At 42.4% G+C, this 27,972-nt stretch overlaps 2 protein-coding genes across 2 annotated transcripts; one reads left to right on the forward strand and one right to left on the reverse strand.

The window, feature by feature from the left end:
* Window positions 1–434: 434 nt before the first annotated feature.
* NDUFB5 (NADH:ubiquinone oxidoreductase subunit B5) lies at window positions 435–10,877 on the reverse strand. The gene is made up of 6 exons (XM_032783786.2): window positions 10,676–10,877; window positions 8,277–8,362; window positions 6,959–7,025; window positions 5,317–5,378; window positions 2,263–2,369; window positions 435–661 (listed from the first exon to the last, which is right to left on the reverse strand). The coding sequence occupies exons 1-6, from the start codon at window positions 10,860–10,862 to the stop codon at window positions 541–543; spliced, it is 630 nt and encodes a 209-aa protein (XP_032639677.1). The 5' UTR covers window positions 10,863–10,877; the 3' UTR covers window positions 435–540.
* A 56-nt stretch (window positions 10,878–10,933) lies between these two features.
* Window positions 10,934–25,746, forward strand: MRPL47 (mitochondrial ribosomal protein L47). The gene is made up of 7 exons (XM_032783766.2): window positions 10,934–11,062; window positions 14,320–14,465; window positions 15,675–15,735; window positions 16,427–16,523; window positions 17,653–17,783; window positions 20,843–20,938; window positions 24,614–25,746. Exons 1-7 carry the CDS (start codon window positions 10,977–10,979, stop codon window positions 24,726–24,728), a joined length of 732 nt encoding a protein of 243 aa, XP_032639657.1. The 5' UTR covers window positions 10,934–10,976; the 3' UTR covers window positions 24,729–25,746.
* The last annotated feature ends 2,226 nt before the right edge of the window (window positions 25,747–27,972 follow it).

A 27,972-nucleotide genomic window follows, 5' to 3' on the forward strand; every position in this document is an offset into this window, starting at 1 on the left:
TAATTTACATTCTATGAAATATTTCACAATTAAAAAGTGCTTTGACTTATATTTAATTTATTACTATCCAAAAAAATATAGTTATGATTTATTTTCTCATACATTTCATTTAAAGTTAGGTATGGGACTATATAAGAGACAAATCAGATGGTTTGGTAATGGAATAGAGTCTTTCACCTCTCAGATACTTGTTCCAATCTAGCTCAGGTCAGTCTGGCTGTTTGATGGCCTGTGTGAAATGAGCTGGTGACCACCGTCCTCTGGGGGGGAAATGTGTTACAAACCCAGTATCACCTACTGACACCCTTGGGAAACAGACAAACTATTAGCAACTGACATGAGAGCCATTCTCTCCATCTGTACACATTTCACAGCTGTACATGATTAGCAACAAGTTTGTCTATTTAAAAACTTAACTAGAATCAACACTGAAAAATACTGAAATAGAAATTTTATTTAAGTCAGCAAGTAACAAGAGGTACACATTACATTATTCAGTCACTATTTGAGGGTGCTCTTTTGGAACAGTGGACTAACTGCTTAATTGTCAGGAGTTGCTTTAGCAGAATGATCAATAAGATTTTTATCAGGGGTCTCATAGTAATACCAGGGCCCATCTCCCCTCTCTCTCATTAGTCGACGTGCCTCCAATTCCTTCAGTCTATAAGAAATGGAAAATGAAAGTCAAATTCAGCATGTAATTTATCATCTTCCGTGGGCCACATTTAACACTGATATCAAAGGAGTCATACTCTCTTACATCAGCATTGCATTTGGTCCTATATATTCTATGATGTCAGTGGGAACAATACTACAAATATGAAGAATTATCCATGGTGTTAAATATTCCATCACTGTGTTTCATTATACACCTCTACCCCGATATAATGCAGTCCCCTGGAGCCAAAAAATCTTACCGCACTATAGGTGAGACCGCATTACATCGAACTTATTTTGGCCCCCCTGCTCCTTGTCCCCTGACCGCCCCCTCCAGAGACCCCGTCCCTAATCACCCCCAGGACCCCACCGCTACCCAATGCCCCTGCTCCCTGTCCCCTGACTGCCCCGACCCCTATCCACACCCCCTGCCCCGACAGGCACTCAATGGCAGTGGCAGGAAGGGGAGCAGCCCAGCCCCAGCCCACTCCACTCCACCAGCTCCCAGGCATGGCGCTCCACTTCTGCCGCTGCCGGTGAGTGCAGAGAGGTTGGGGAAAGGAAGCGCCCTGTACTCACCTGCGGCAGGAAGTAGAGCGACACAGCCCCAGCCTGCTCCACTTTCCTTGCCCCAGCCCCAGCTGTGTCAGGGTGTGTGCATAGGGGGGTGGAGGTGGGGGCGCTGGAGAAAGGTCCCGCACTCACCAGCAGTGGGAAGCAGAGCAGCCTGGCCCCAGCTCACTCCACTCCGCCAGCTCCCAGCTGCAGCGCTTCACTTCCCGCCTCAGGTAAGTACAGGGGCGTCCCTTCCCCAACCTCCCTACACTCACCGGCGGTGGGAAGCGGAGCACTCCAGCTGGGAGCTGACGTGCTGATCCGCGGAAGCGCTTCTTTACCGCGTTGTATGCGAACCTGTGTTATATCGAGTTGCGTTATATCGGGATAGAGGTGTATTTACTTGGATTTTCAGTAAACTAGCTGAAGAAATAATAAAATAACAATAAAAAAACCTGATGAAATTTCTAAACATAGACAGTAGTCTCCTTCATAATCATGAACTGAAAACTTTACCAGATACCTTCCAGTCAGAAATAACCAGGAAAGATGAAGGAGGGAGGGGCTCCACCAAGAAAGTCTAGGGGCAACATTCGAAGAAGCTTAGCACCTCCTCTGTTAGTGCTCAGTTTACCCAAGCAACAGCAGCATGACACTAACATAATACTGGACAATGTCACTGGTGCCCATGGTTTTCTGGACATCAGCAACGAACCAGAACGAATCTATAAGCATTAGCAGAGACACAGGAGTTGTCTGTCCCTGACTCAGGAAGATAAAACTGCATTGGTATACACTTGTTTTGTGTTTGAAGAGTTAATGGTACAATTATTTTTTTTTAAACTAAAGTTATATTCTGTAGAAACTGATGGTCTAGAACCAATATTTGCCACGAAAAGCTTCTCACTAACCAAGGGCCAGGTGATTTTTTCAAGCCCTGTTCCAATGTCCAATTTAAGAGAAAAATTCTATTATTGTATCATCATTGAAATGGTTCAGTACAGTATATATTGGCTTTTAAAAGCTTCAGCAAACCCATCCTATCTTTACCTTAGGTCAGCTTTTTTAGCTTCAGTATCAACTAGGGCCAACATTTTTTCATAGTCCTTTTCAGGAGAATCAAGAAGATAACGAGCAATCCACCTAGTTATAGGATGCTGGAAGAGATGAAAATAAGAATATTAGATTATTCATATAATTTCCACACAAGAACCCTCCACAAATAATAATGATCAGGAAAGCTGATCACATTAAATATTCTTTTTAGTACCATTTACCATGATAACGTGCAATTAAAAATTATGTTAGGCTGCATACCCCTAATTCTGCGAACACTTATGTGCTTAACTTTACTATCATGAGTACCACTAATTTAAGCAGGATTACTCACAGTTACACAGTTTAGCACATGAGTAAAATGTTTGGAGGATTGGGGCTTATGAAAAAAAGTTACCCATTTGCCATTTTTGATATTATCCAAGATAACACATAATAGAATAGGCTGTTGTGGAATAAAAAAGAAAGAAAGAAAGAAAGAAAAAGAGAACAGTTACAATGGGGGAAAATCTGTATTTCATATTTTAAGAACAAAGTAAGACAACTTCTGAAATAGAGTTAATCAAAAATTGCTACCATAATCTCCATAAAATGGACTCCAAACCTATTACTGTAAAGATTCAGTAATCTTTATACTAAGTGCTGCTTGCACATGGAAGCTTTTATTTAATCTTTCAATTCCAGTGTAAATTGAACTAGTCACATAGAGGTCTGTGTATTGCTATGTACAATCATTAGCCACTTAAAAACAAAAATATAGTTACATCAAAAAATCAGTGACAGTTGTAAAAGTAACATCTCATGAGCCACCAGGGCTGTGATTCTCAGCAAAATCTTTGTTTTCAGCTCTGAAAAGTTGAGAGATATTGGACTTTGATTCACTGCTGACAAATACTATAAAATACAGCTGTTAAGCGATTCAAAAAATTAATCATGATTAATTGTGAGAATAAAAAAAAAATTAATAACAAATAACTGCAGTTTTATTCACATTGTTAAACAATAATAGAATATCAGTTATTTAAATATTTTTGGGTGTTTTCTACATTTTCAAACAGAATACAAAGTGTACAGTGCTCACTTTTTTATTACAAATATTTGAACAATAGTACTAAGTACTGTAGTGCAATCTCTTTATCATGAAAGTTTAACTTACAAATGCAGAATTACAGGTATTATTATTATTTTACATAACTGCACTCAGAAATAAAACAGTGTAAAACTTTAGAGCCTACAAGTCCACTCAGTCCTTGCTGTGGATAGAGAATTATTTTACCTCAGGATTTTAGCATTCATTAGGGAAGTGAATTGTGCAGGAGGCTTTATTTTTCTGTTGCTGCTGGATTAGCCTTTATTATGTATACTATTTGGTGTGTGTCTCCTTTAGAGGAGTCTTGGCTTACTGAAGGGGTAAGATTTTTTTAATCTCAGAAAGTCAGTATTGTGGAGATGGGAGGGGTGTGAGTTGTGCAGGAGAAAGGTGAATTCTGTTGGGTTTCTGAGCTTGCCAGGCTCACTCCCTGTCCACAGAGGAAGAGAATTTCATCTTAGAAATCTGCAGTCAGTGTTGGAGGAGGATGGGTGAAGGGGGGGAGAAGCAATGACTTGTGCAGGAGGAGGTCTGGGAGGACAGAGGGTGACAATGTAGGGGGGGCAAGCAATGACTTGTTCAGGAGGAGGGTGAGGGAGGTGTCTTGGTGCTGCTTCTGGAAGGGTGGTTTCTGTTACTGGGCTCACCACCAGGCTCTCCTCCTTTTACTGAGCGAGGTGGGCTCCCTTCAGCTGAGCGAGCCCTTATTTGCAAGGGAGTACTTTACCTCAGGGACTCGGCATACAGCATGGGAGGAGAGGCTAGTACAGGGAAACTGAGCTCAGCAGGCCCCTGTTCTCTATGGGGTACCCCCAGAGTGAGGGGCCAGCTTGGAGCAATGGGGCATGGCATGGGGCTGGGGGGGAGTGTTGGTCCCTGGAGCAAGGAGCTGGCTGGGGGCAATGTGGCATGGCATAGCGGGAAAACAGGGGGAGAGGGGATCAGTCCCCGACGCGAGGGGCCAGCTACAGACAATGGAGCACAGTGTGTGGGGAGGCTGATCCCTGGAGTGAAGGGCTGGCTAGGGGCACTGGGGCACAGTGCAGGGAGGGGCAGGCCCATCTCCAGAGCAAGAGGTCAGCTGGGAGTAGTGGGGCACGGCAGGGTCAGCATCCCTACCTCTCCACTAGAACTGGGATGGGAGCTACTTCCTCTCCTCTCCTCTCTCTGCCCTCCAGAGGCAGATTAGCATTACTGTGCCTGACCGGACACTGTCAGGTCCCTCCACAGCTGATGCCTGCCTCCCCACCCAGAGGTAAGAAATTAACGCCATTTAAAAAACGAACGCATTAATTTTGTTTTCAGTTAATCACAGGTATTAACTGTGATCGACACCCCTACTATAAAAGTGTGAATTTCCTGGTATTCATTGGTTTCAGTGTAGCAGCTGTGTTAAGTCTGTATCCGCAAAAAGAACAGGAGTACTTGTGGCACCTTAGAGACTAACAAATTTTTAAAAAAAAATGCTTATTCTCAAATAAATTTGTTAGTCTCTAAGGTGCCACAAGTACTCCTGTTCTTTTTGGTGGTATTCATTGAAAGTCGTTCAGATGAGATAAACAATGTAATTTTAAAGTCTAGTATCTCAACACCTGGAGCTCAGAGGAGTGTTCAAAAAAAAAAACAAAACAAAAAAACCCTTGATGGACTGGTGAGAGCGCTTTTGTTCTTTATGAATTTTATGTTCACAACTTCATGTACAGTGCTCTTACTGTTTACACAGCTATGTACATTACAAGTCAGCTGCATCTGCTACTGTTAGTATACCATAAACAGATCTAAAAAAACATGTATTTAATTTGAAAACTGTATATTTCCATGAAGACCCAATCCCATAAAGTAGCCGATATGCTCATTAATATATCCAACACATTTTAAATATTTTCCTCCCAAGATCAATGTATGATAAGGAGGAGTGTGCTGGAAATGCCATATTCCTTTCATAATTTTGTACTTGCTTTGTGATACTCCCAGTGCTCTGGAACATAACCTTCTGGAATTTCTGCAAGTTCAGCTTCACCTGCCAAGAGAAAATGGAGGGATGTTCAATACTATTGACATTTTAGAAACACACTTTACTTTCCTCATACAAATAAAGATCAATTGAAGAGCATTTCACACGCAAAGTATTTAAAGAGACACCATCAATTTGATTCTATTCAGTTTCAAAAAAGTGAGTTGGAACAGCCTGGAAGTAGTTTCAGATACTATACCTGCTTCTGAGTTCTCCTACCAATTCTGTTCTAGTTACACACTCCTATATTTGAACCTACACAACAAAAAAGGGAAATGACTGACTATACGGAGGAAAGAGTGAAACTGACTGTACCCAAAGTGCCATCACAAAGTAAACAAGCTAGAAAAAAAACATTAAATACATTTTTCTCTGATCATTCAATTAATGCAATGTAAGGTTAATTACATTGTAGGTTAAAAAAAAAGTCAGGAGGAATTTTGATTTTAAATTGGCAGAGTCCTGTTAAATGTATATTCTGTACACCTATCTTGGAATATGCACAAGGTATATGTTTAAATCTAGACAGAAAACATTATCTTCATTATGTGGGCAGCTCTGCTGTCCACATACATAAACATCACTGATGCAAATATGATTTGCACGGGAATATCAAATGGAGAATAGACACATGTGTAACTACTGATCAATTCTCTCAAGCTTCCCCGCATTTTATAAAACAGATAGAGAAGGAAGAGATCTTAGGTCAGCTACGGGATTCTCCCCTTCAGTACATTTTTACACAACATGACTCAGGCTACGTTTTAGTCACTGGTATTTTTGGTAAAATTCATGGACAGGTTATGGGCAGTAAACAAAAATTCACAGCCTGTGATCTGTCCATGGACTTGTACTACATACCTCTAACTAAAACTTGGGCCGGGCGCCATGGGTGCTGCCTGGGGGGCATGGCCCAGGGAGCTTTGCGGGTGCTAGGGGATGCCGCAGGTCGGGGGGGGGGGAGCAGGGGCAGCCCGGGACCTCCGCTGGTGGGGGGCAGCAGCACACAGCCTGGGCCCCCCACTGGTGCTGGGGGGGTGCAGGGGGAGTTGGAAGGGCTGGCAGGCTCCCTACCAGGCTCTGCGCAACTCCCTGGAAGAGGCCGGCATGTCCCTGCAGTTCCTAGGTGGAAGGGTCAGGGGGCTCTGCAGTTCCTGGCCAATGGGAGCTGCAGAGCCAGTGCTCTTGGTGGGGGCAGCGCACGGAGCCCCTCTGGCCTCCCCCTCGAGCCTCTCCCTGAGGTAAATGCCGCCCCACACCCCAACACCCTGCCCCAGCCCTAGCCCTGAGACCTCTCCAACACCTAAACTACTGCTGCCTGGGGGTGGGGCAGGGGGCAGAGGCTGGTGCAACTGGCCCAGGGGCTGCCAGAGCCAACCACACTGGCTGCTGCAGAAGTCACCAAGGTCATGGAAAGTCACAGAATCCATGACTTCCATGACAGACATGCAGCCTTAAACATGACCCATAATTACCAAGCCAGCGTTAGAGATAGGGGTCTGAAATACTATCAGACCTATTTCATTTTCTTTATCCAACTTTAACAATGTTCAACAATATAACTTAAACATCACAGAAGTGCTTACCAATGAAGATGTTGACATACATTATAAGTACTGCTAATGGTATCCCAGGCAATAATATATAGAATTTCTGTTTAGCAGGGGGAGGGAAAAAGACACCAGATTAGTCTGTCAGAACAATATACCACTTCTTCTGCAAATCTCAGTTACTCTTACAATTATCTCTCCTGTATTAGAACATCAAAATCTGAACTTCCACAATATTTCTGCTGTATACCATCAAATATGGTTTATTAATGTAACTGGAATACCTAGTGTTTCCAGCTAAGGATCTCAAAGGATTTCAGAAAACAGTAAACATGCCTCAAAACCCAGGTGATACACATATTAATCCCATTTGTACAACATAGCAAATTGAGGCTCAGGGAAAATAAGTGACTTCAAGTTATAAAGTTGAATCAGTTTCAGAGCTGGGAATGCAACATATAAGTTCTCCATCCCAGTCTCTTGTTCTAACTACTAGGCAATACTGTTGCTATGTAAAACAATATTACTCAAAGCTTGGAGTTGATTAACTATAATGAAGCACTAAAACTATCTTTGACTGAAATTCAGTCAAAATGCAATTTTTAAAAAACCCAATGCAAGCTGAGAATTAAAAGTTTATACAAAATCGGTTAAAAAGATACAACAATGATCAGTCATTGCAGGGCCCTCACTCCAAGGAGTCCCACCTGGCTGACTATTTTCCCCACATAATGGATCTGATCAGAAGCCCATCTTTTCATTGACTTGAACGGACTTTGGATCAAGCCTATAGAGCCTCAATCTCTGGTGTGGGTGGGCTGGATGGAAGGAAGATGCACTTATTATGGGGTAGTAATGGAGGACTCCTGGACTTGGAACCAAGTTTTACACGACTTAACAGCCAATAGCTAAAACATTACTAAACCTGCAAAACAGATGATAGTTAAAATTTAAAAACACAACAGGCAAGGATTTAAAATAGCAACAATAAAAAAGTAGCAGTTAACTAAAAATGGCATATAAAGGAGAAAAACTGAAGATACTTCATTTATGTATATTACACACACCCATAATTAAAAAAAACGGTCACTAACATAATAGATGTCAATCATCACTCAGAGCACTTGGCTGGTATGACATATCCCTTTGCCCCATCTGTCTTTGTCTTTATAAATGGCAAGTTCTTCAGGATAGGGACTAGGAAATCTTGTTTCTGTAGCTAGTGCCTAACACATTTTGGATGCTATTGCATTGTAAACAATAGGAATGAGTGTATTAACGCCTTAAACATAGTCCATCATTTACAAATTATTTAAGTTATACTAAGAGTTGCAACAACAAAAAATTAACTTACCAGCAACCTCAGAAATCGTTTATCATAGAAATCTGTTGGCGTGATGACAAACATTCTTTTCCCATGGCTTGCATGTCGTACTGGAGCTGCGAAATTAAACCAGGATATTATTATGTCCTTTTCCCATCTGCAGTGATTACGTACAGGAGAAACTCTGAGATGCAGCCAAAAAAAAATAGTAAAACATTGAGTAACAGGTGGGTTACTGCAGACTGGTAAAGGTATTTGTTGTTTTGCCTAGGACAGCAGGACTCCTACAGCTAAGCCCAACTGTATGCTACAGAAGTGGTGGTATTCCAAGATAAAACTCTCTCTATGGAGCAAATCATAGAGGAAAAATAGATGAGTTGAAGAAAAGGTAATTTGCACAAGAATCCTCCATATAAAATTTCTACAGTTAGGTAACACACTAGCATGCTACTAGGTTTTGACTAGGGTGGCCAAAATTTTGACCCCAGGTCTATCGTGGAACAGGAATGAAGGTGTCATATTGGCTCCTAAGTGGACACTTGTGCATATGACTATAAGCTCTCACTTTTGCACTGCATTACGAACAGAAATGAAATCAACAGCTAGAAGCAATGACTGAGATACTGAAAAGGAAGTTTATATCTGGCGAAGTGTGGGGGTCTGCTTGACATTTAGGTTCCAATCTTGCAACTAGCTCAGTGTGGGCAGATCTCTTCACCAGCAAAGAATCCCAGTGGGTTCAATGTAGCTCAGTGCAAGGACCTTCTCATACGGTGCACATTATAAGATCAAGGTAACGAGAAAATTCTCCATGCAAGGGGGAAAAGTAGCAGCAGCATACAACACAACCAACTTGAATTCAAGATGTTTCAGAAGGCTACTGGAAGGCTACAAGCAAGCTGTTTCAAGAAAAGAAACTTAACAGCTTTCAGCTCCCATCTACAGAGCTCAAAGACCACCTCGTAACATAGGATCATATTATCTCCTTTTCCAAAAAGGGAAACCAAAAATAAGTATTTTGCCCAAGGTCACTGTGACCCTTTCTCAGGGTGCCCAGGATTGTGTCACTTTGTTTCCCCCTCACAGAGGCAGGGAGTGTCTCTGACACTGCCAGCCCTTCAGACACCCAACATCACTTCTCTGGGCTTATGCTAGCTCCTACTTTGCACTGCAGTCCTCTTTGAATCATCTCCTTGTAGTGTCCAACCCTTAAGCACTGGACACTCACAGAAATACCAGGTTCACCATCCCCAAGAGGAGAGTGTATATACAAGTTTGATTCAACTGAAAGTCAGATCCTATATAACATCTTAGCACGGAGATATATTTACAGTGAAAACAATAATAAGATTATTATCAAAGGCTAAGATTTAAGAGATAGAAAGTAAGGAAAATGGAAACAGAAAAGTTACATATAAAACAAAATCGTAACACATGTTTTAGAGATTACACTTAAGCTAATAGGCTACCCTCCTGTCTAAAACAGTCTATTCTCAACTAAAGCCTTCTTTCAGCATCTCCAACCAACAAGGCTGTGACCCCTCTTTCATAAATGCTCAAAGCACTGCTTTTTTGCTTCCTTGGTGAAGAATCAAGGGATGTCTTTTTGCCTTCTACTAATAGTCCCAGCGTTCACTGTCTTTGCACATGGCCAGGCTAAGCCTTATGGCTTGTTTTCTTTTCCTGTATGCACCTTTCCTGTTGATTCCATATGTCAATAGAGCTTTCACTATATTGCTTTACAGTGCTTAATCTACAAGGCCAACAGAGCGACCATGTGAATCCCAAACATCCTTTGTCTGACCCAAAACCTGTTTGTCACAACTGTCTTGGACACAGACTTTAAAACATTTTCATTACACATACATAGTGTTTTATATAGTGTTTGTACCATACATTTTACAACAATATTAATGATCAGCATGATCCTGGCTGTCAAGTAAAGCCTCACATAAAAGTCTTCATAGACAAATACTATGAAAGCAGTGTATTGGGTGCAATGAGTTTCTCAGGCCTGATAGGAGTTACTGTTACAGAACAAGGAACCCTTTGCCACCTGGTACCAATGGGCCTCGGTCTCACAATCAATCACACGAGAGTGGCAGAATCAGGAATAAAACCGAAATCCTCCAGACATGCGCTAATCCCTAGAAAGAGGAGCCCCCGACCCCTCCCCACAGGCCCCCCTCGCCTCTCCTCAAAGGAGACCCCACCACCACTGAAGGGCGCCTTGTCCCGTCCCCTCCCCAAAGGAGACCCCCCACCACCATAGGGATCCCCTCTTCCTACAGTACCCCCTTCCCCAGAGGAAACCCAACCCCCCACCCGCTCCGCAGAGACACCGATCCCCCGAGCCCCCACCTCCCTCCCCAAGGTCACCCCGCCACACAGGACACCGAGCTCCCCGCCCCTGCCCGGCGGCTCCATACCGATGATGCCGGAGGACACGACATTCCTGCCCAGCAAGGAGACGCGTCCCCCACCTGCCGCCCTGAACAGGAGCTTGCGAGTTCCCAAAGCGGCCGCTACCCGGAGCAGGAGGCTCATGGCGGCCATGTGTGAAACTGGCACGGGGCGGGCCCGCTGGCCATTTACCCCCAACGAGAGCGAAGCCATGGCGCCACCATCTTGGAATCGGGCACGTTGTCCGGTACAGTAATTCGACCCGTAGTCCTCTCCTTCCGGTCTCCCAGCCGGAAGTGGCCGGTGGCGCAAGGCATTGTGCGTATCATGGCGGCTGCCCTTTGCCGGCGCTTCTTCAGCGCCGTGAGGGTCTCGGGAGTCTTACAGGCCCCGCCAGGCGTCTGCCTTTCCGGGTAGGGGCCCGTTGAGCGGGGTAGCTGGTTCCCGTGGGGCGGGGCAGAGGAGGTGACCTGGGAAGGGGATGTGGAGCATGTGGTGACCCCCCGGCCGCGGCAGGGGGGCTGCGTTGGGCGGGTGTCTTGGGCTGTTGAGTTGGGTGGGCCCGGCCCGTGCATTGTATGGTTGGGGCGGCTGAGGGCCTGGCCGTTGAAGGGCTGAGGGAAGGGGCCATTGGCCTTTGGTAGGCTGAAGAGCCCGTTGGGCCAGTGTGTTCGTTCGAAATAGCCCCGCTTTGTGGTAGACCTGGGCCTTTCCGATGTAGCCTGCTAGCGATGTTCTGCCAGCGGAGCCTGCAGGGCCTGGGATTAGTGCCCCGGCGGTGGGGTGAGCCTAGCCGCGCTGGGGCGCTTCATCCCAACTAGAACCCAGCTCCTAATGCCACTGTCTCTACAACCACTGTCAAAATAACAGCAAAATCTGAAGTCTGTGTTTGTGTACAAAGAGCATTAACATTTTTATTAAAGCTAATGTTAAAAAAGTTATATAATACATAGATTGAGAAGAGAGTGTACATCTTAGATTATTCACAAATACTAAGTTTGTTTTTAAAGTCATAATTTACATATGGTGCATAATCAGCAATAACCTGAATTTAGATGAGTGAATTTAAGAATATAGTTTAGATATTTAGCATCCATGCATTTGAGTACGTTACTCATGAAAAACGTTATATAGAGAGTTGGTGACAGAAAGCAAAATATATTAATGAGTGAAGATTGTCCCTCAGTAATCCTGTTCAGGTCCTTAAAGTGCCTATCCCCATAATATTTCAACATCTAGTTTATTAGCTATGTAATGAAGGAATAGTTTCACCCAGTGCTAACGAAATTCATTCCCCTCCTGGGGACAATCAAGTGTGAAACTGCCATTGGGCAAAGTCCTTCGCTTGAGTAATAACTTATACAGTCTTTAATATCCACACACAGAAAGCAAAACTACGTATGCATTCATTCTTTCAGGTGATTTGTCCCTCTCTTTAGAAGGATGAAGTTCTGACTAAACCCAGATTGGTATTAGTGAGATTTCACAGAGATTAATATCTGAGTAACATTCATCCATATCTCAAAACAATGTATTTAAATTACACATTTAGATTTTAATACAGCTGGTTGTAATGGAATCAGAGTTACGCTACAGAAAACTGTGGAATATGTCTCAGCTGTACCTTGCCAAAAGGGATTACATTAATTTTTTGACCCGCATTTACTTCCATCCCACACAAAATAGATGTTCTCTTTATTATTGTAAACTGACGTCAGAAATAACAAATCTTGAAAAAACTACAGGCTAAAGAAATTAATCCGTCAATATATGGGACTCCCTGACTTGCTATTGATGTCTGCCAGTTTGGAGTTTTGCAGGCCAGTGCACATTTTGGCATGTAAATTAAAAGCTTGCATTTCAGGATAATGAAGTTTGTAACAAACATTTTCTCCATGCTAGTAGCCAGAGGCATTGCTTTATTGTTCAGCCAATAAAATCAGAAAGGTCTGGTTTCTTTACCACAGTTGCTGCTGAGAGTGCCAACAAGAGTGCCAGCTGTGATGGAACTTGCTCAGTAGAACTACACATATAACCAACTCATTTTACACAGGCCTCTCTATCCGTTTAGGGCATAATGAAATTTAGTCACTATGAAAAGGATAACTTGATAGTCTAAACCAGTGGTTTTCAAAGTTTTTTTTCCCGTGGACTGCTTGAAAATTGCTGAGAGTCCCGGCAGACCACTTAATGATCTTTCCAAATTTTGTTTGTACCATTAGCTAACTATTGTAAAGCACTTTGGATTGAACCGCTATATAAAAAAAATTATTATTAAGGGTGTTTTGTTCTCCAAATGAAAGCAAACAACTCATATTTTAGTATCAGTAGTCTTATCTTTCTAATGTGATGGATGTGTCCTCTCTTCCTCGCCACGGCAGCCCCTGGGCTGGAAAGGAGGGGGGATCTCTCCCTCTCTCTCCCACTGCAGCAGCCCCCGAGCTGGGGCTGAGAAGGAGGGGGGTCTCTCCCTCTCTCCCCCACTGCAGCAGCCCCCGAGCTGGGGCTGAGAAGGAGGGGGGTGTCTCCCTCTCTCCCCCACTGCAGCAGCCCCTGAGCTGGGGCTGAGAAGGAGGGGGGGTGTCTCCCTCTCTCCCCCACTGCAGCAGCCCCCAAGCTGGGGCTGGAAAGGGGGAGGTGTCTCTTCCCTGCCACAGAGCTGAGGTTGGGAGGGAGAGCCGTCTTTCGTTGACAGCCACAGCTCTGGAGCTGGGAAGAGTTGCCTCTTTCTCTGGCCACTGCAGCCCTGCATGTCGCAAATTCCCCCCACCCCCTCTTCTTGCCCCACTGTCCCCTTCCATCTACCCCTTATTCCCCCCAAGGCCACCACCTCACCTTATATGTGCCCCTTCTCCAGGGTCCAGGTACCTAATTAGTGGAGCCATGCCTGCGCAACTCCACTAATTAGGTGGGCGGCCCTTCATTCTCTTGTGTACGGCCACCCAGGCGCACACCTTAGAGGGAACTATCCATGGACCACCTGAATGGAGCTCATGGACCACAGTTTGAGAATCTCTGGTCTAAACATTAGGTTTGGAGTAGCTATAGTCCCTTGAAAAATAGGTTCTTGACAGAGTTTGAAGTAGTTAGTTATTTCCAAATTAATATTAGAGTTTTCCACAGATGATACCTTAAAGACAAAAGCTACATGTGGATATTAAAGGTCCTTTGGCATTTTTTGTAATAATGATGTCTTCCTGCACATAGTATTAGTGTTATGAAATGCAGTACTTGTTTCTGCGTGTCATTCTTTTTTCATAAATGCTGTTTTTACCAGTTACTACTTATTTTTTTCATAGTACTGCCTAGAAGTCTCAACCATGATCAGGACCTCTTTGTGCTCAGCACTACTCAAACACATAATAAGAGACAATCCCTTGCTCAGGAAGCTTATAAGCAAATGAGAACAAGACACACAAAGATTGAGAGGAGAAATGAAAATAGAGATGATGTGTCTGACATTGACAGAGCTAGGAATTGAACCCATGTCTTTTGACGCTCTCTCCAGTGGACTCTGCAACTTGTAGTGTTGGAGAATCGGCAAATAGAAAACTTGTTACAATCAGAATAGGAAGGTGTCCATGAAAATAGAAAGGAGGGTAAAGTTCATATTTAGCAGATTCCTTTTTTCCCCCTAATCAAATATATATTTTTCTTACCTTTGTTGCAGATTAACCTTGAACCTGCTCAATAAGAGCAGTACTAAAGTAGAGCCCCTCTATCAGTGTAAGCTTCTCCATACTACTTTGTCACGGAAAGGACTGGAGGAGTTTTTTGATGACCCAAAAAACTGGGGAGAAACTGTAGTTAAATCTGGTGAGTTATTTTTAACCTTTTGGATTTGGTGTCTTTGATATACTTCTGCTGTTAAAAATATGCAAATTAATATGCAGGATTTTAGAGGGTATTTAGTGGCAATATGTCATGTCACATCTTGTATATTCATTTGCTTTTATATTTTAATCCTGTGTTAATACAAGTGGAATATTTATCATGCAGAGCAGAGGCAAAATGTCTAAACCCTATAGCCCAGCATATAGTCTTTAGCCATAGATTCATAGACTCTAGGACTGGAAGGGACCTTGAGAGGTCATCGAGTCCAGTCCCCTGCCCTCATGGCAGGACCAAATACTGTCTAGACCATCCCTGATAGACATTTATCTAACCTACTCTTAAATATCTCCAGAGATGGAGATTCCACAACCTCCCTAGGCAATTTATTCCAGTGTTTAACTACCCTGACAGTTAGGAACTTTTTCCTAATGTCCAACCTAAATCTCCCTTGCTGCAGTTTAAGCCCATTGCTTCTTGTTCTATCATTAGAGGCTAAGGTGAACAAGTTTTCTCCCTCCTCCTGATGACACCCTTTTAGATACCTGAAAACTGCTATCATGTCCCCTCTCAGTCTTCTCTTTTCCAAACTAAATAAACCCAATTCTTTCAGCCTTCCTTCATAGGTCATGTTCTCAAGACCTTTAATCATTCTTGTTCCTCTTCTCAGGACCCTCTCCAATTTCTCCACATCTTTCTTGAAATGCGGTGCCCAGAACTGGACACAATACTCCAGTTGAGGCCTAACCAGCGCAGAGTAGACAATCACCATATTGTCATGTGACAAGAGATCACAGAAAGGGTTGCACTTCTAACACTGAACAAGGAACTTCAGGGATAATACTGTTTTCCTTATTCAAATAAAGCTACTTTTCTCTTCTCTCCCCACCCCCTTTCCCTCCCTCCCTGCCTGCCTGCTTCTGCCTACAACTGTCCCTGGCTCTGAACTCCCCCTACAAATATTAGGGAACAGTACACAGTTTCTTTCATATTTGAATATGGTCTTGTTTTCTAAGCAGGGTGGGTCAGGTCAGTATTTCAATGTCATCTACAAGGAAAAACCTTCAAAAATTGGTGATTGTAATTTGACATTCTTTCCAGGGAATCAACATGGTGTGCAGGTGGAAATATTTTTTCAGAAAATGGATCGTGTTTAGATGAAATCACTGTTTTTTGTTGCTGTTGTTTTTACAGGGGATGAGTGGCATGCAAAACACCTAAGAAACAAGAGTAACGAAGATTTGCACAAACTTTGGTAAGTGTTTTAGTGCAGTGTTTCCTATCCTTTGGGGGCACTTGTGCCAGTTTTCATATGAAAGACATGGCTGTATTAGTCAGTCTCCCACTCAGTTGTGCACACTCTAACCTGTACTGGGACTCTAATTCTGGTAGAGTGTGTACAGTGTATTGCAGGAAGAAGTGGTGAATTGGGCTCCAGTGCAGAACAGTCCAACTTGGCCCATCAGTTAAGGATGTTCTTTAAAAGGTTTATATAAAAATGTGTGGTCTCATGGACAGAGGATGGGACTAGGGGTTAAGACACATGGGATTCTAATTCCCACCTTTGCCATTGACTATGTGAGCTTGGGATAAATGACTTTAGTCCTGTGTCCCTCAGTTTCTCAAACTGTAAAACAGGAAATAATGGTGTTTACCCATCCTTTGTAAAGTGCTGTGAAATCACAGAGGAAAAAGCCCTGTTAAAAGTAAATCAGATTGTTAGAATTGCAAGATCTTTAAAACTACAACTTAAGTAGCATAGGCAAGGAATTAAACAAAAAAACAGCTTTTTTAACTTGACATTGGAAGCCCAGAGTACCAGACACAAAATTGTGTAATCCCAGCGATTGAGAATCACTATTTAAGTGAATAATTTACAAACATGTTACTACTAAAACTTAAATCTAATTTCTGACCTTATTGTACTATTACGTTCTTTGATTCAGGTATGTCCTGCTGAAAGAGAAAAACATGCTTTTAACTCTAGAGCAAGAAGCAAAGCGACAAAGTTTACCTATGCCAAGTCCGGAACGATTAGAAAAGGTAACTTTTTCATATAAGCTAAAAACATCACTGCAGGTAAACTGTGTGTGAAAGGTGCAATGTTTCAAACCTGTAAAAGACAGTTCCCAGACTAATGATCCTGGATTCATTTTGCATAGGGTAGCAATGTAAAAGTTACATTGTTCCAAAGCCCTTCTCACTTCCTATACTTCCTAATTGTCAAGGTGGTGAAGCACTGGAATAAATTGCTTAGGGAGGATGTGGAATCTCCATCATTGGAGTTTTTTAAGATCAGGTTAGACAAACACCTGTCAAGGATGGTCTAGATAATACTTAGTCCTGCCATGAGTGCAGGGGACTGGACTAGATGACCTCTCAAGGTCCCTTCCACTCCTGCAATTCTATGTTAAATCAAATTCATATTAAATCACCTCTTTCATTCCACTGAAACTGATTTCACAGTCATTTCTGGTATCTTTTCCTGGCCCAAGTTGCAGCCCGCCCATATTCTTATCCTTGAACTTTCTGCTGCCTTCAACTCCTTCGTTCTCTATCTTCCCCAGTCTTCTACGAACCTGTGACCTCTTGGTTTTTTCACATTTCTCTGACCCTCTTTCAGTGTCTCCTTCTCTAACATTTGCTGTCAGTTTTCTGACCTTGTTTGCCTACTCATTTCTCTCCCTGGCTTAACTTTGCGGACTTCATCTACTCACACATGAATCATGGTAACAAGGTTTTTAGCTGGAAAAGTATTGAGAAGCTTCTGGTCAAATGTTATAGTTTGGCCATTGCTGATCTCTGATCATCTAATGGGAACTGAGACCCCAAGTTGCCAACCAGCATGACAAACCACTCCTATGAAGTCTGTCAGAAATGCAGATAAAATCTGCATATTTCCAGTTGTTTTCCACAACCTACCAGCATCAACTCATTGTCTGGATTGAGCCTTAGCCGGCTGCCACCTTAACTAAAAGATCCTTATTTTAAGCACAGATCAATAGCCAGCATTGTGGCTTCATGCATCCGACGAAGTGGGTATTCACCCACGAAAGCTCATGCTCCAATACATCTGTTAGTCTATAAGGTGCCACAAGACTCTTTGCTGCTTTTACAGATCCAGAGTAACACAGCTACCCCTCTGATGTTGAAATGGTTATTCTGTTTTCAGGTGGAAAAGTCTATGGGAAGAATAGACTTAGTTATTAAAGAAAGAGAAGTTGCTCTGCGGCTGTTACAAACAGGCCATGAAAACCCACGACCTGGCGAGTGGAGAAATGACTTTTTAGGACGCACTTACTGGTATGGGAAAGAGGATTATTGTTCTATATGTGCAGAGCTGTAGGCAGTATCAGTGCTATCAAAAACAGAAACACCTTACAGAAAAAGAGTCAGATAACATGTCTATTGTGGAAAAAGCATCTTTTTAACTTTATCAAGAGCAAGATATATCTACCATCTAGAAGAGAAAAGCAGAATTTATTAAACAACATTAATAACTTTGGGGATGTGTTTCATCACTGGCAACTTTGCTAAGCAGTTAGCTGGGCCGAGGTGGTAGTAACCACTCTCTTGCAATTCCATGGATAAATCACCAGATAAACAGCAAATAGAACTTGTTCCCATTTAGATTCAAAGTTTTACAGTATTGGGGGACCTGGTTACAACATGGTAGTCCCTTGATGTGGTTGAAATATGGTTCAGTCTTTCTGTGTCGATGAGTTCAAAATGTTTCCACGTTGTGCTATAGACTTGGACTTTTCTCAGCTGCATTGCAAGACCACTGTATTGAGTAGGGTTGCCAATTTTGTATTCTTTAAAAACCGGACATTCCAGCAGGAGCATGGGAACGTCCCCTGCCCCTGAGGCTCTGCCCCTCATTCACTCCTCTTCCCCTGTCGTGCTCCCCTGCTCTGCCTCCCCACTCCTGCCTTAGTAACCAGAAAATGTAAGGTCTCCTTTTTGACCAGACTTTCCAGGTGAAAACTCGCACCTGGCCAGTGGCCACCCTAGTGTTCAGGGGCAACTACATAACCTGGTCTTCCAAAAACTATAGGACTTACAGCAGGGATCGGCAACCTTTGGCACACAACCTGTCAGGAAAAGCCTTGGCCCATGCTGCTTCCCGCAGCCCCCATTGGCCTGAAACAGTGAACTGCAGCCAGTGGGAGCTGCGATCAGCTGAACCCACCGCGGATGTGGCAGGTAAACAAACCAGCCTGGCAAAGGTTGCCGATCCCTGACTTACAGTGTAGACGAGACTACATGTAGATGGATTTAGGATCTCCTATCGTCGTTGACAGGTATTCTAAATTGTTGTTTGTAATCTCTGTAAATTAAAGTTGACTATATTCAATAAACTCCAGTAAACTTAGATTCAGGGTGAAATCCTGGCCCTATTGAAGTCAATGGCAAAACTGCCACTAATTTTAATAGGGTCAGAATTTTACCTTCACTGTAATAGCATTTTGAGGAACAGTTTCTGTATTCTACACTGGAGTGACAGGAGTGTGGAGGAGATGGAGAAAGAAAGGGAAACTCACGTGGAGAGAATACAGCAGTGAATATTGAATATTGGACTCATTTATCATTTCTATGGCTGTTTGGTAGACTACTGAGTACATTAATCATTGTGCTTAAACTTGTATTGTACTAGATATATGGAGCAAAATTCTCTTCCACTCCTGCAAGCTGTATTGTGTCTGATGCATCCCTGTGCAACATTGGTATTTTAACAAAAGAAGTTTAGTTGTGTTATTTAACCCTTTTGCTCCTGCTGCAGCTTTCTTTTAAAGTGCTTGGACACCATACTCCAATTGATTTATCTAAAATTGCAAACAGACTTGCTATGGAATTTTTGTGGGGGTGTTTGTTTTTGAAAGGTAACATTTTGAAACTTGAATACTGATTCTTTGCATTTATACGGTGCCTTCCATTTCATGGGCTCAAGGCATACATAGAAATGGATAAATGTTATCCACGTTTTACAGAGGTGAAAACTGAGTTAGAGAGGCTTAAGTGACTTGTCCAAGGTCAACCAACAAGCTGGGATGAGAACCCCAATTACCAGTCCTGTGGGCTACTGACTAGACCAGCAGTTCTCAACTGGGGGGGTGCGGACCCCTGCAGGGCCACAAGCCGGTTTCAGGGGTCTGTGAGCCCCAGCATCCCATGGGGTAGAAAGGCTGGGTGGAGTTGGAGGAGGGCACGGAGGGGTGTTGTCCCCCTCACTCCTCAAATTGCAGTGCCTTAACCAGTGTGAGGCAGCCCCACGGACATCTCCACCCACCCACGCCCTCCACACCCACCACCAAGGCCTGCCCCCTGCCAGCAGTGGTGTAGCCAGGTGCAGGGAACAGGGGGAGCAATAAAAAAAAAAAGGGCGCCACCCGCTGCGGCACTTTTAGTCACCCAGTGGTGCTCCGGGTCTTTGGTGGCGGGCCCTTCACTCGCTCCGGGTGTCTTCGGTGGCACTGAAGGTCCCGCCATCGAAGACCCAGAGCAAGTGAAGGTTCTGCCACCAGAGACCTGGAGCGCCGCTGGGTGAGTAAAATAAAAGCACTGCAGCGGGTGGCGCCTTTTTTTTTTTTTTTTTAATCACTTCCCCCCAGCTACGCTACTGCCTGCCAGGTCGGGAGCCACAGCCAGGCAGCGCAGTATGCAGGGCAGCTGGTCCTCAGCTCCCAGCCCCTTTTGACTACTCGCACAGTCTGTAAGAACTGCCTGGGCAGGGAGACCCAGCTACAGGGCTGGCAGAGGCCTCAGGGAGCAGTGACTGCAGTGGTGGGGCCTTACCCGGCACATAGCTTCTTGCTACTCCTTTCCCTGCACCCTGAGCTATCCCTCCCTCCTGCCTGCGCACACCCCCTAGCTACCCCCTCCCTACACCCTGAGCAGTTTTCAGACTTTTTGAGCTGATCCCCCCCACCTTCTTTTAGTTATAATTTTTGGTTGCACACCCCTCCCCTGCAACCCAGATAGCTGGGTGGCGTGCTGAGGTGAGTCAGTGAGTGGAGGTGATGCTCCCTCCCTGGGCTCTGCTGTGCAGAGCTGACTCCCTAAAATGGAAGTCAAACTATGCTTATGGAGTGCCACCCGGCACCCCATGGGGCAGGGCCCTGGTGCCCCAAGCTCCCCCATGCCCAGCGGCTGAAGTCTAGAGCCTTAAGACACCCCCCGCTGCTGTGGAGTTTTTCTAGCATGTTGGGGGGGCCTCAAAGAAAAAGGTTAAGAACCCCTGGACTAGACCACAGTACCTGCCCCCTGGAACAAAAAAGAGCAGCTTAGTTACAATGCATTAACTGAGATGCAGCAATCTAAATTCTGGATAATACTGTAACCAATTTGTATGTCATTGACAGGTACAATTCCAAAGAGTGGCCAATACCTTGGTACCTGAACAAAAAATACAACAGGAGGAAATTCTTCTACTTGCCACATGTGAAACATTTCATCAGGTAATTTGAAATGGAAAAGAAAATTATCTGACCCTGTTTGTTGTGTACTAGTCTAGCTCTTCCCACCTTGTAAAACAGTCTTATTGCTTTTTCTAGCTTGTAGATTGTTTTTTTCCTTTACAGGATGGAGAAGAGGTGACACTGAACAAAAACTGTTTGACCTTGATCCTGCATGCTTAACTTTAGGCGTGTGCGTAGTCTCCTTGAAACCAGTGGGATTACTTATCTGTTTAAAGCTAAGCACATCTGTAAGAGGTCCCAGTTCTATGAACAAAGCCATTAAGTCACATTCCTAGTATATAATTGGTTCTGGGTACAGCTGAGTAACTGTTGACATGGTGTCTTGTGCTGTATCCCAGCTTCTTTGAAGTTGTCACTATTTATCTCCTGGGTCTGACTTTGCTTAAAGAAACACTGCTGGTAATATTTTACAGAGCACTTTTAGTCCCAAAGGACCTTACCAATAATATGAATGAATCCCTTCCAGGGTTGGTGTGTAGCACACTAACTGTGTGACGGTAAAATCTGAGCCATGTATACCAGGGCAAATCTTTATTCTTTTGAAAGTGCCCTGGCTCTTTAATATACACAGAGCAATGATAAGACCAATTTCAAAGATCGCCCACAAAGCGTACTGGATGGAACGCGAGCTTGCTTCTTTTGGAAAGATGAAGGAATGAGTCAACCCTGCCTGCATTCTAATTTATAGTTTCACGCAGTGTTAGAATTCCAAAGACAATGATTTGCACAAAGCACCTGCCCTACATTTGATGCTATCCATATTAATTATGATAAAATTGTTAAGAGCATTCCTCTAGTCTCCTAATAAACTTTAGTCTGGCCAGTTTGTATAACCATAACCTATAATCTGATCACTTTGAAATTTTGTGCAGCTTCTTTCATACAAACTAAGTTGTATGGTATTTTGGTTGATTTCAATGGCACCTTCTCATCTCAGCATACCCTGCTGACCCAGAATTGCATATAATATTCTGAATGTTACCTTATTTATTACGATCTGCCTAACAGTTCCACAACACCAGCTGCTTAATTATGCTCAGCATCTCTGGTAAAATCCCGAGATCATTTGCTTTTTTACTGCTGCCAGATATTATGCAGATGGTTCTGATGCATAATCACTCCTATGTCTCACACTCATCTGTAATTAGTATTGTTTGCATGTAGATTACAAAATGTTTTTCCTTGTTATACTTCTGCAGATTGAGCTGCATGGGCTATTTAGCCATTTATAAGCCTCATCTATCAGTCATTCTGAATTGCAGCTTGCTCTACTCTTTTCTGGTCCCATTTTCAGTCAAATTTATCCACCTGCAAAACTTTTCTGTACTCCCAAGTTATTTTATGTGCAAAGCAACAAAGATATTTTCTCCTATTAACACCCCCCCACACACACACACACCACACACTTGTTTACCAGTAGGATTCAAAGTGGAGGAAAAAAACTGTGCTACTGTACCTACAATTGCTGAATATTTCTGCTAAAAGCAGTGAAAGTTAATACTGTTATTGCTCATTAACGTAACCAGTGGCCTCTTTCTCACCATGTATTACAAGGGCTTGAATCCATCCTATTTTTCTGCTCCTTTTGCCACTGTCACCTACCCCTCGTCCTCACTTCTCTCCTCTATACTTTCATGACTCCTTGCTTGACTAGTTCTTCAGCATCTCCCTTGGTGGCTTCATCTCCTCTCCTTTTCACTCTTAACATTATTCCAGAGTTCCATTCTTGGTCCCTTCTCTTCTCACTCAGCCTGATGATATCTCCATCCCAATCGCTGCCCCTCTAGTCAAGCTTGCAACTGTCTGACAAACTCAGGATAGCAAAGACTGAACTTCCTCTGCACCTGAGCTATGGCCTCATTTCTTTCTCATGGTCAATTCTGTGGTCCTTCCCATGCACGAACCTGTCAATCTCAGTGTCCCTGGACTTCTCTTTTGCATTCAGGCTATTGCTAAAACCTTTCACTTCCTGTACAAAATTCTGTCTTGACTACGCTATCCATTGTACATACCTTGATAATCCTCCTGTCTGGACTACTCTAGGTGCCTCTTCTCTGGCTTTGCTAGTATCTATCTAAACATCCTCCAGTCTAGTCACTAGAAAAGATCTCCCATTGCATCCTACCACAAAGCAACTTAATCCAGTTCCTGCTTACCCTGGGACTATATTTCTACTGGCAACAACTTTTAACTCCTTTCACTGTTGCTACTTCATTTTGAACTGTTAATCTGTTGTATTTACAGTATCAAATGCTTGTTTGAAATAAACCAGTTATGTCCATTGTTTCATTATTAAACACTGTGCAGGGAATGTACTCCAGTTGACTAAATTTACTAACTTTCTCCTACAAATCCATGCTGGCACTTCCCCTTAATTTTGCATTGAAAAGCATGTTTGGAGAGATCCCAGTGCATGACAGCAGAGACCTGGTGGTTTGGATGTCTCTCTAATTTTCTGCTAGAGGACAAGAGTCAAAGGAGCAGTAAAGAATTATTGGTACAATTCTAAAATTCACATGTAGGAATCCATCATGCATCTTGTTGCCCCTCTAGAGTCTTCCACTCAAGACCTGTTTACACTGGAAAACTCAGTGTTGTCAGCAGTAGCCCCCAGTACGCCTGTTAAACTGCTCATCTGCTAGTGAAGATGGGACAAAACTGTCTTGAGCACTGTTACAGAAATCCTGATTAAGAGATGAGTTCTGCACTAGTGTTAAACTGTTCTATTTCCACTAGCAGTTCAGGGGCACCAGTTACTGAAAACCATTGTCAGCAACTGGTATAGACTCATAGACTTTAAGGTCAGAAGGGACCATTATGATCATCTAGTCTGACGTCCTGCACAGTGCAGGCCACAGAATCTCACCCATCCACTTCAACAACAAACCCCTAACCTATGTCTGAGTTATTGAAGTCCTCAGATTGTGGTTTGAAGAGCTCAAGATGCAGAGAATCCTCCAGCAAGTGACCCATGATCTCTTAATCATGATTTCTGTTTCCTGGTTCAGAGTGGTGATTAACTGGAGAAACATCTTCTCTAAACTAAAAACAACTTCAGATATTTCCCCCAGGAGCCTATTTTCTCCTTTTATTTTTCATTGCTGCCCTCTTAATTTGTTCACTTCAGACATTTATACTTCATAGGTATGCCAGGCAGCTTGTAACTTGTATTACTGTCAAGCATTTAAGGATACAATTTGCATGAAATATACTTCTCATGTTGGAGCCATGGCAGAACTGCCCTTTCCCTGTGAATAAAAGGTGTGTGTTCATAAAACTTGGAACAGTGGGGAACTGGCCTAGTGCATTATTGCTAATATAAAGTAGGGGCCCTTTCTCCTCTTCAGTTTCTGCTTCTGCCCATCATAGCAACTGTTACCAGTATTACTGGGCCCAGGTCTTGAAGCCAGCACAAGCCTCTGATATAAATTCATGATGTTGATTGCTGCACTTGAGTCTCCAAGGTTAAGTGAACTCTTGTTAATAGAAGTCAGCTTGCCAAATTAAACTAATTGCCCAGTTTGAAAGTCTTAGGAAATTCAATCAAGTGATACAAAAAAATCTTCAAACTTTAGGCATAAGTGATATGACTGGGAGAAACATGTTGGGCTATAATGAAATTTAACAAGTAATGCTTATTTTTCTTCATTACAGACTCCGAATAGAACAACACTTGAAAAAACAAGCAAGGATGAAAAGCTTAGAAAAAAAGAAACAGCTCCTTTTACAAAAGAAATTCCCTCACCTTGCTGCACAATCACAGAATTAATATCAAGCTGGAAGCACGATGCAAGTAATAGTTTTATTGCAGTAGTGTGAACAGATAAAGAACACGGCTGCCTGGGAGGGTTTTTTGTTTTTTTCCCCCCTTTGATCTTTCTTTTTTCCTGCCCAAATAAAGCTCCTCAACCCTAAAAATAAAATTCATATCTGGGTTGAGAGACCTTCAGAGCAAAACAATATAAATTTGTACTGAGTCATTTGACTGATTTCTGGAAACGTAATATTTTATCAACCAGGTGCTGAAAATTTCAATATTACATGTCATTTACTATAAAGCTGAACTGTACATGCTTAACAGTAAAAAAAGCATCTGCAAGACAGACTGCAGTCCAGGCAGCTGTAGACATGTGTCTGCTTTAGCTTTTAAGAAAGAGGTCTTCTCTCCCTTTTTTTGCACTTAACACTTGGCATAGCACATTAAACAAGCTATAGCAGCTGTCCAATGCACTGGACTGTTCTGTTTAAGTACAACAAAATAACATGCATTAGCAGCAAATTACAGCAGTAAACTGACCACCTAGTTGTAAAATCAAGTAGGTAAGGGAGAGGAATAGAAAGGTCAAGAGCAACATCTCTACTGAAAGCAATGGTAAATTAGATAGGGAACTTCTCAGTCAAATTAATTTTAAATCTGGCTTGATAGCTGTGTCCAAATTTTCTTAGTAAGGAGGGAGTAGCTTGAAGATAACCAGGAATTTAGCCTGTGCTGTCTTTGGTAGATTCAATGGAAATGTTCACATTTTCTAACATAGCCCTATACTTATTTTTGTAAGTGACTGGCTCTTTACAGCCTGCAGCCCTCCTGGCAGGGGAAAGCTTTCAAATATTCTTCAGAATATTTGCATTATTAGAAGCACAACACTTGACACCTAAGTAACAACTTAAGGACAACTTTGCTATTTCCTATTTGTAAAGTTTAGGTAGTTTCATGTATGATGTATACTAAGAGGTACTTAGCAGTACCCAGCTCTTCCCTATTAATAAAGATATTTAGAAAAGTGAAATATTTTCATATGGTTGTAGCAGAAGCATTTGTTAGCTGTCAATTGATAATTAATTTAATGCAACTGATGCCAGGATCTACTATGGAGACTTAATCAACGGACAATTGAATTCTATAATTCTGCAGCATTGAAAATGTGTATAACTTGAGCTGCCTACAAGCTATATCTGTATAGAAGCAATTATTCCATTACAAAACCATTCAATGCACCTGACTTGCACTTGTAGAACACTTTTGGTCTTCCAGAACATTTAGTTAAGAAATAAATTAAAAATTAAGAGTGCAGTTAGCAGTATCTGTTTGAAAGAAGTAGCTCTGAAGGAAAGGACAGCTGTGGCTAGATTCAACCATGTATATGCAGTGACAACCACCTTGGATTCAAATAATTGTCCCCAATCAATGCAAAAGAGAACTTTTTCCTGTCTCTAAGTGAAACTCTACTTTTACGTAGATAGAGTAGGTAAGACATAAGATCTTACTCATCTTTAGTACTCGGTTTCATAGTGAACAGGAGTTGAATTGCATACCAATAACCACTCATTGAATCTTTTACAAAATTAAAGCAGAATCACTGTTTACAAACATAATCTTCCACAAAACTAGCTACATTTAACACTACCACCTACAAAAGTAATCAAATACCTGAGAAGATATTAGCCTTCCTAAATATTCCCCTGCAGCATAAAGGATAAACAGCAAAAAATGTGTACTTTGTTTTTAAGTAGGTGAAATTGTTTTTGCTCTGGGAAAGGCACAAGTTAACTCTTTACAGATGAGTGATTTTTTTTTTTAGTCACACTATAATTTTTTTTTGTCCTTAGAGGAAAGTATACAGTGGGCTTTCCCTCACTCTATAATTGATAGAGGGATATAAATTATTCCATTATTTATACATATAACAAACAGGCTCTGGCATTCTGCATCAGTGTTTTCCTTCTTAAGTTTAGGGAGTAATAATAAGTCAACTTAATTTTCTCCTTGCCCTGTTGCCAACATATATCCGATACATCGTGACATTTCACTGATGGCACCTGAGTGTGGTTGTACAGTTATAAGAGTCTTGTTTACTTTCACCATTTAAGTTTCTCCTAATCAGTTTATTTCTCCTACCGTGATTGCCAGAACAATCACCCCTCCCTGTATGCCATACTGCAGTTGCAGTCAGAAGTACCTGAGTTGGATCCTGCCTTGTTTTGAGAGAGGCCGGTGCTAGCAGCCGACAGCCCTGAGAATCTGGAACTTGTTCTCTCCTTTGATCCGAAATAGCCCAAATCAATGACCATCAAGGCATGCTGTTAAAGTCATTTAGTTGATGAGGCATGTAGAGAGGTTAAGGGGTCTGTTCCTGGAGATGGAGCATTTTGATTTTAAGTTATTGGCTAGCTGTGTTCATTTATTTTCTGCATGACTATTTTATGGTATTGGTTTATCATTTATTAAAGTGTCAAGAGCTTTCATATGGCCATTTTAAATTGTTTAAAGAACAAATGGGCATAGTGCTTTTCTAACGGGAATTTTAAAATTCAGAACCAAAACTTCATTATGGTAGGGGTGGAATCTAAATACAGAACAGAGCCAGGTGTCTTGAGTTGTAAACCAAGCTTGGACACAAATTTCCTTTGTGTCTTTAGGCAGTCACTGTTCTCTGCCTCAGGTTCCCAATCTCTAAAATGAGGACACTACTAACCTAGATCACAAACATTGTCCAAGCTAACTGCAATCTCATACCTCTGAAGGTGGAAAGCATGGTCTATGCCAAATATTCACTGAAATGAAATCACTTCTATTCATAATAGTTTTAGAACCAAATTTATACATAGCCTATATTCTGGGCCTTAACTACTTCATAGTACAGCATGAAAAAGGAGAATATCAAGAGAACACTTTCCACTACAAGGCTTGTGCTTTTGCAGCAGCTTCACAATTTATGTTGAAATGGGCTGCCTAAGATAGATATAAGTATAAAAAATAGTTTTCCATCTGTATTGTTTATTAATTACAGAAGAGTACGAATGCTTGCTGAAAAACAGTGTTGCTCAAAATGTGAAAACAGGACTTTTTTTTAAAAGACAAATTAGAGTAATTTGTTAAGGACAGCATATCAACAGGGAAGACTAATCTGTAAAAGTAGACAAGATTTTTTTTTTAATAAATTTGATGCAAGAGCATTTCAAAGTATTGCATCTACCAGCTAACCTGTAAAGCTACCCACAGGAAAAGATTTTTT

This window comes from Chelonoidis abingdonii, chromosome 8, assembly GCF_003597395.2.
Source record: "Chelonoidis abingdonii isolate Lonesome George chromosome 8, CheloAbing_2.0, whole genome shotgun sequence".
Lineage (NCBI taxonomy): Eukaryota > Metazoa > Chordata > Testudines > Testudinidae > Chelonoidis > Chelonoidis abingdonii.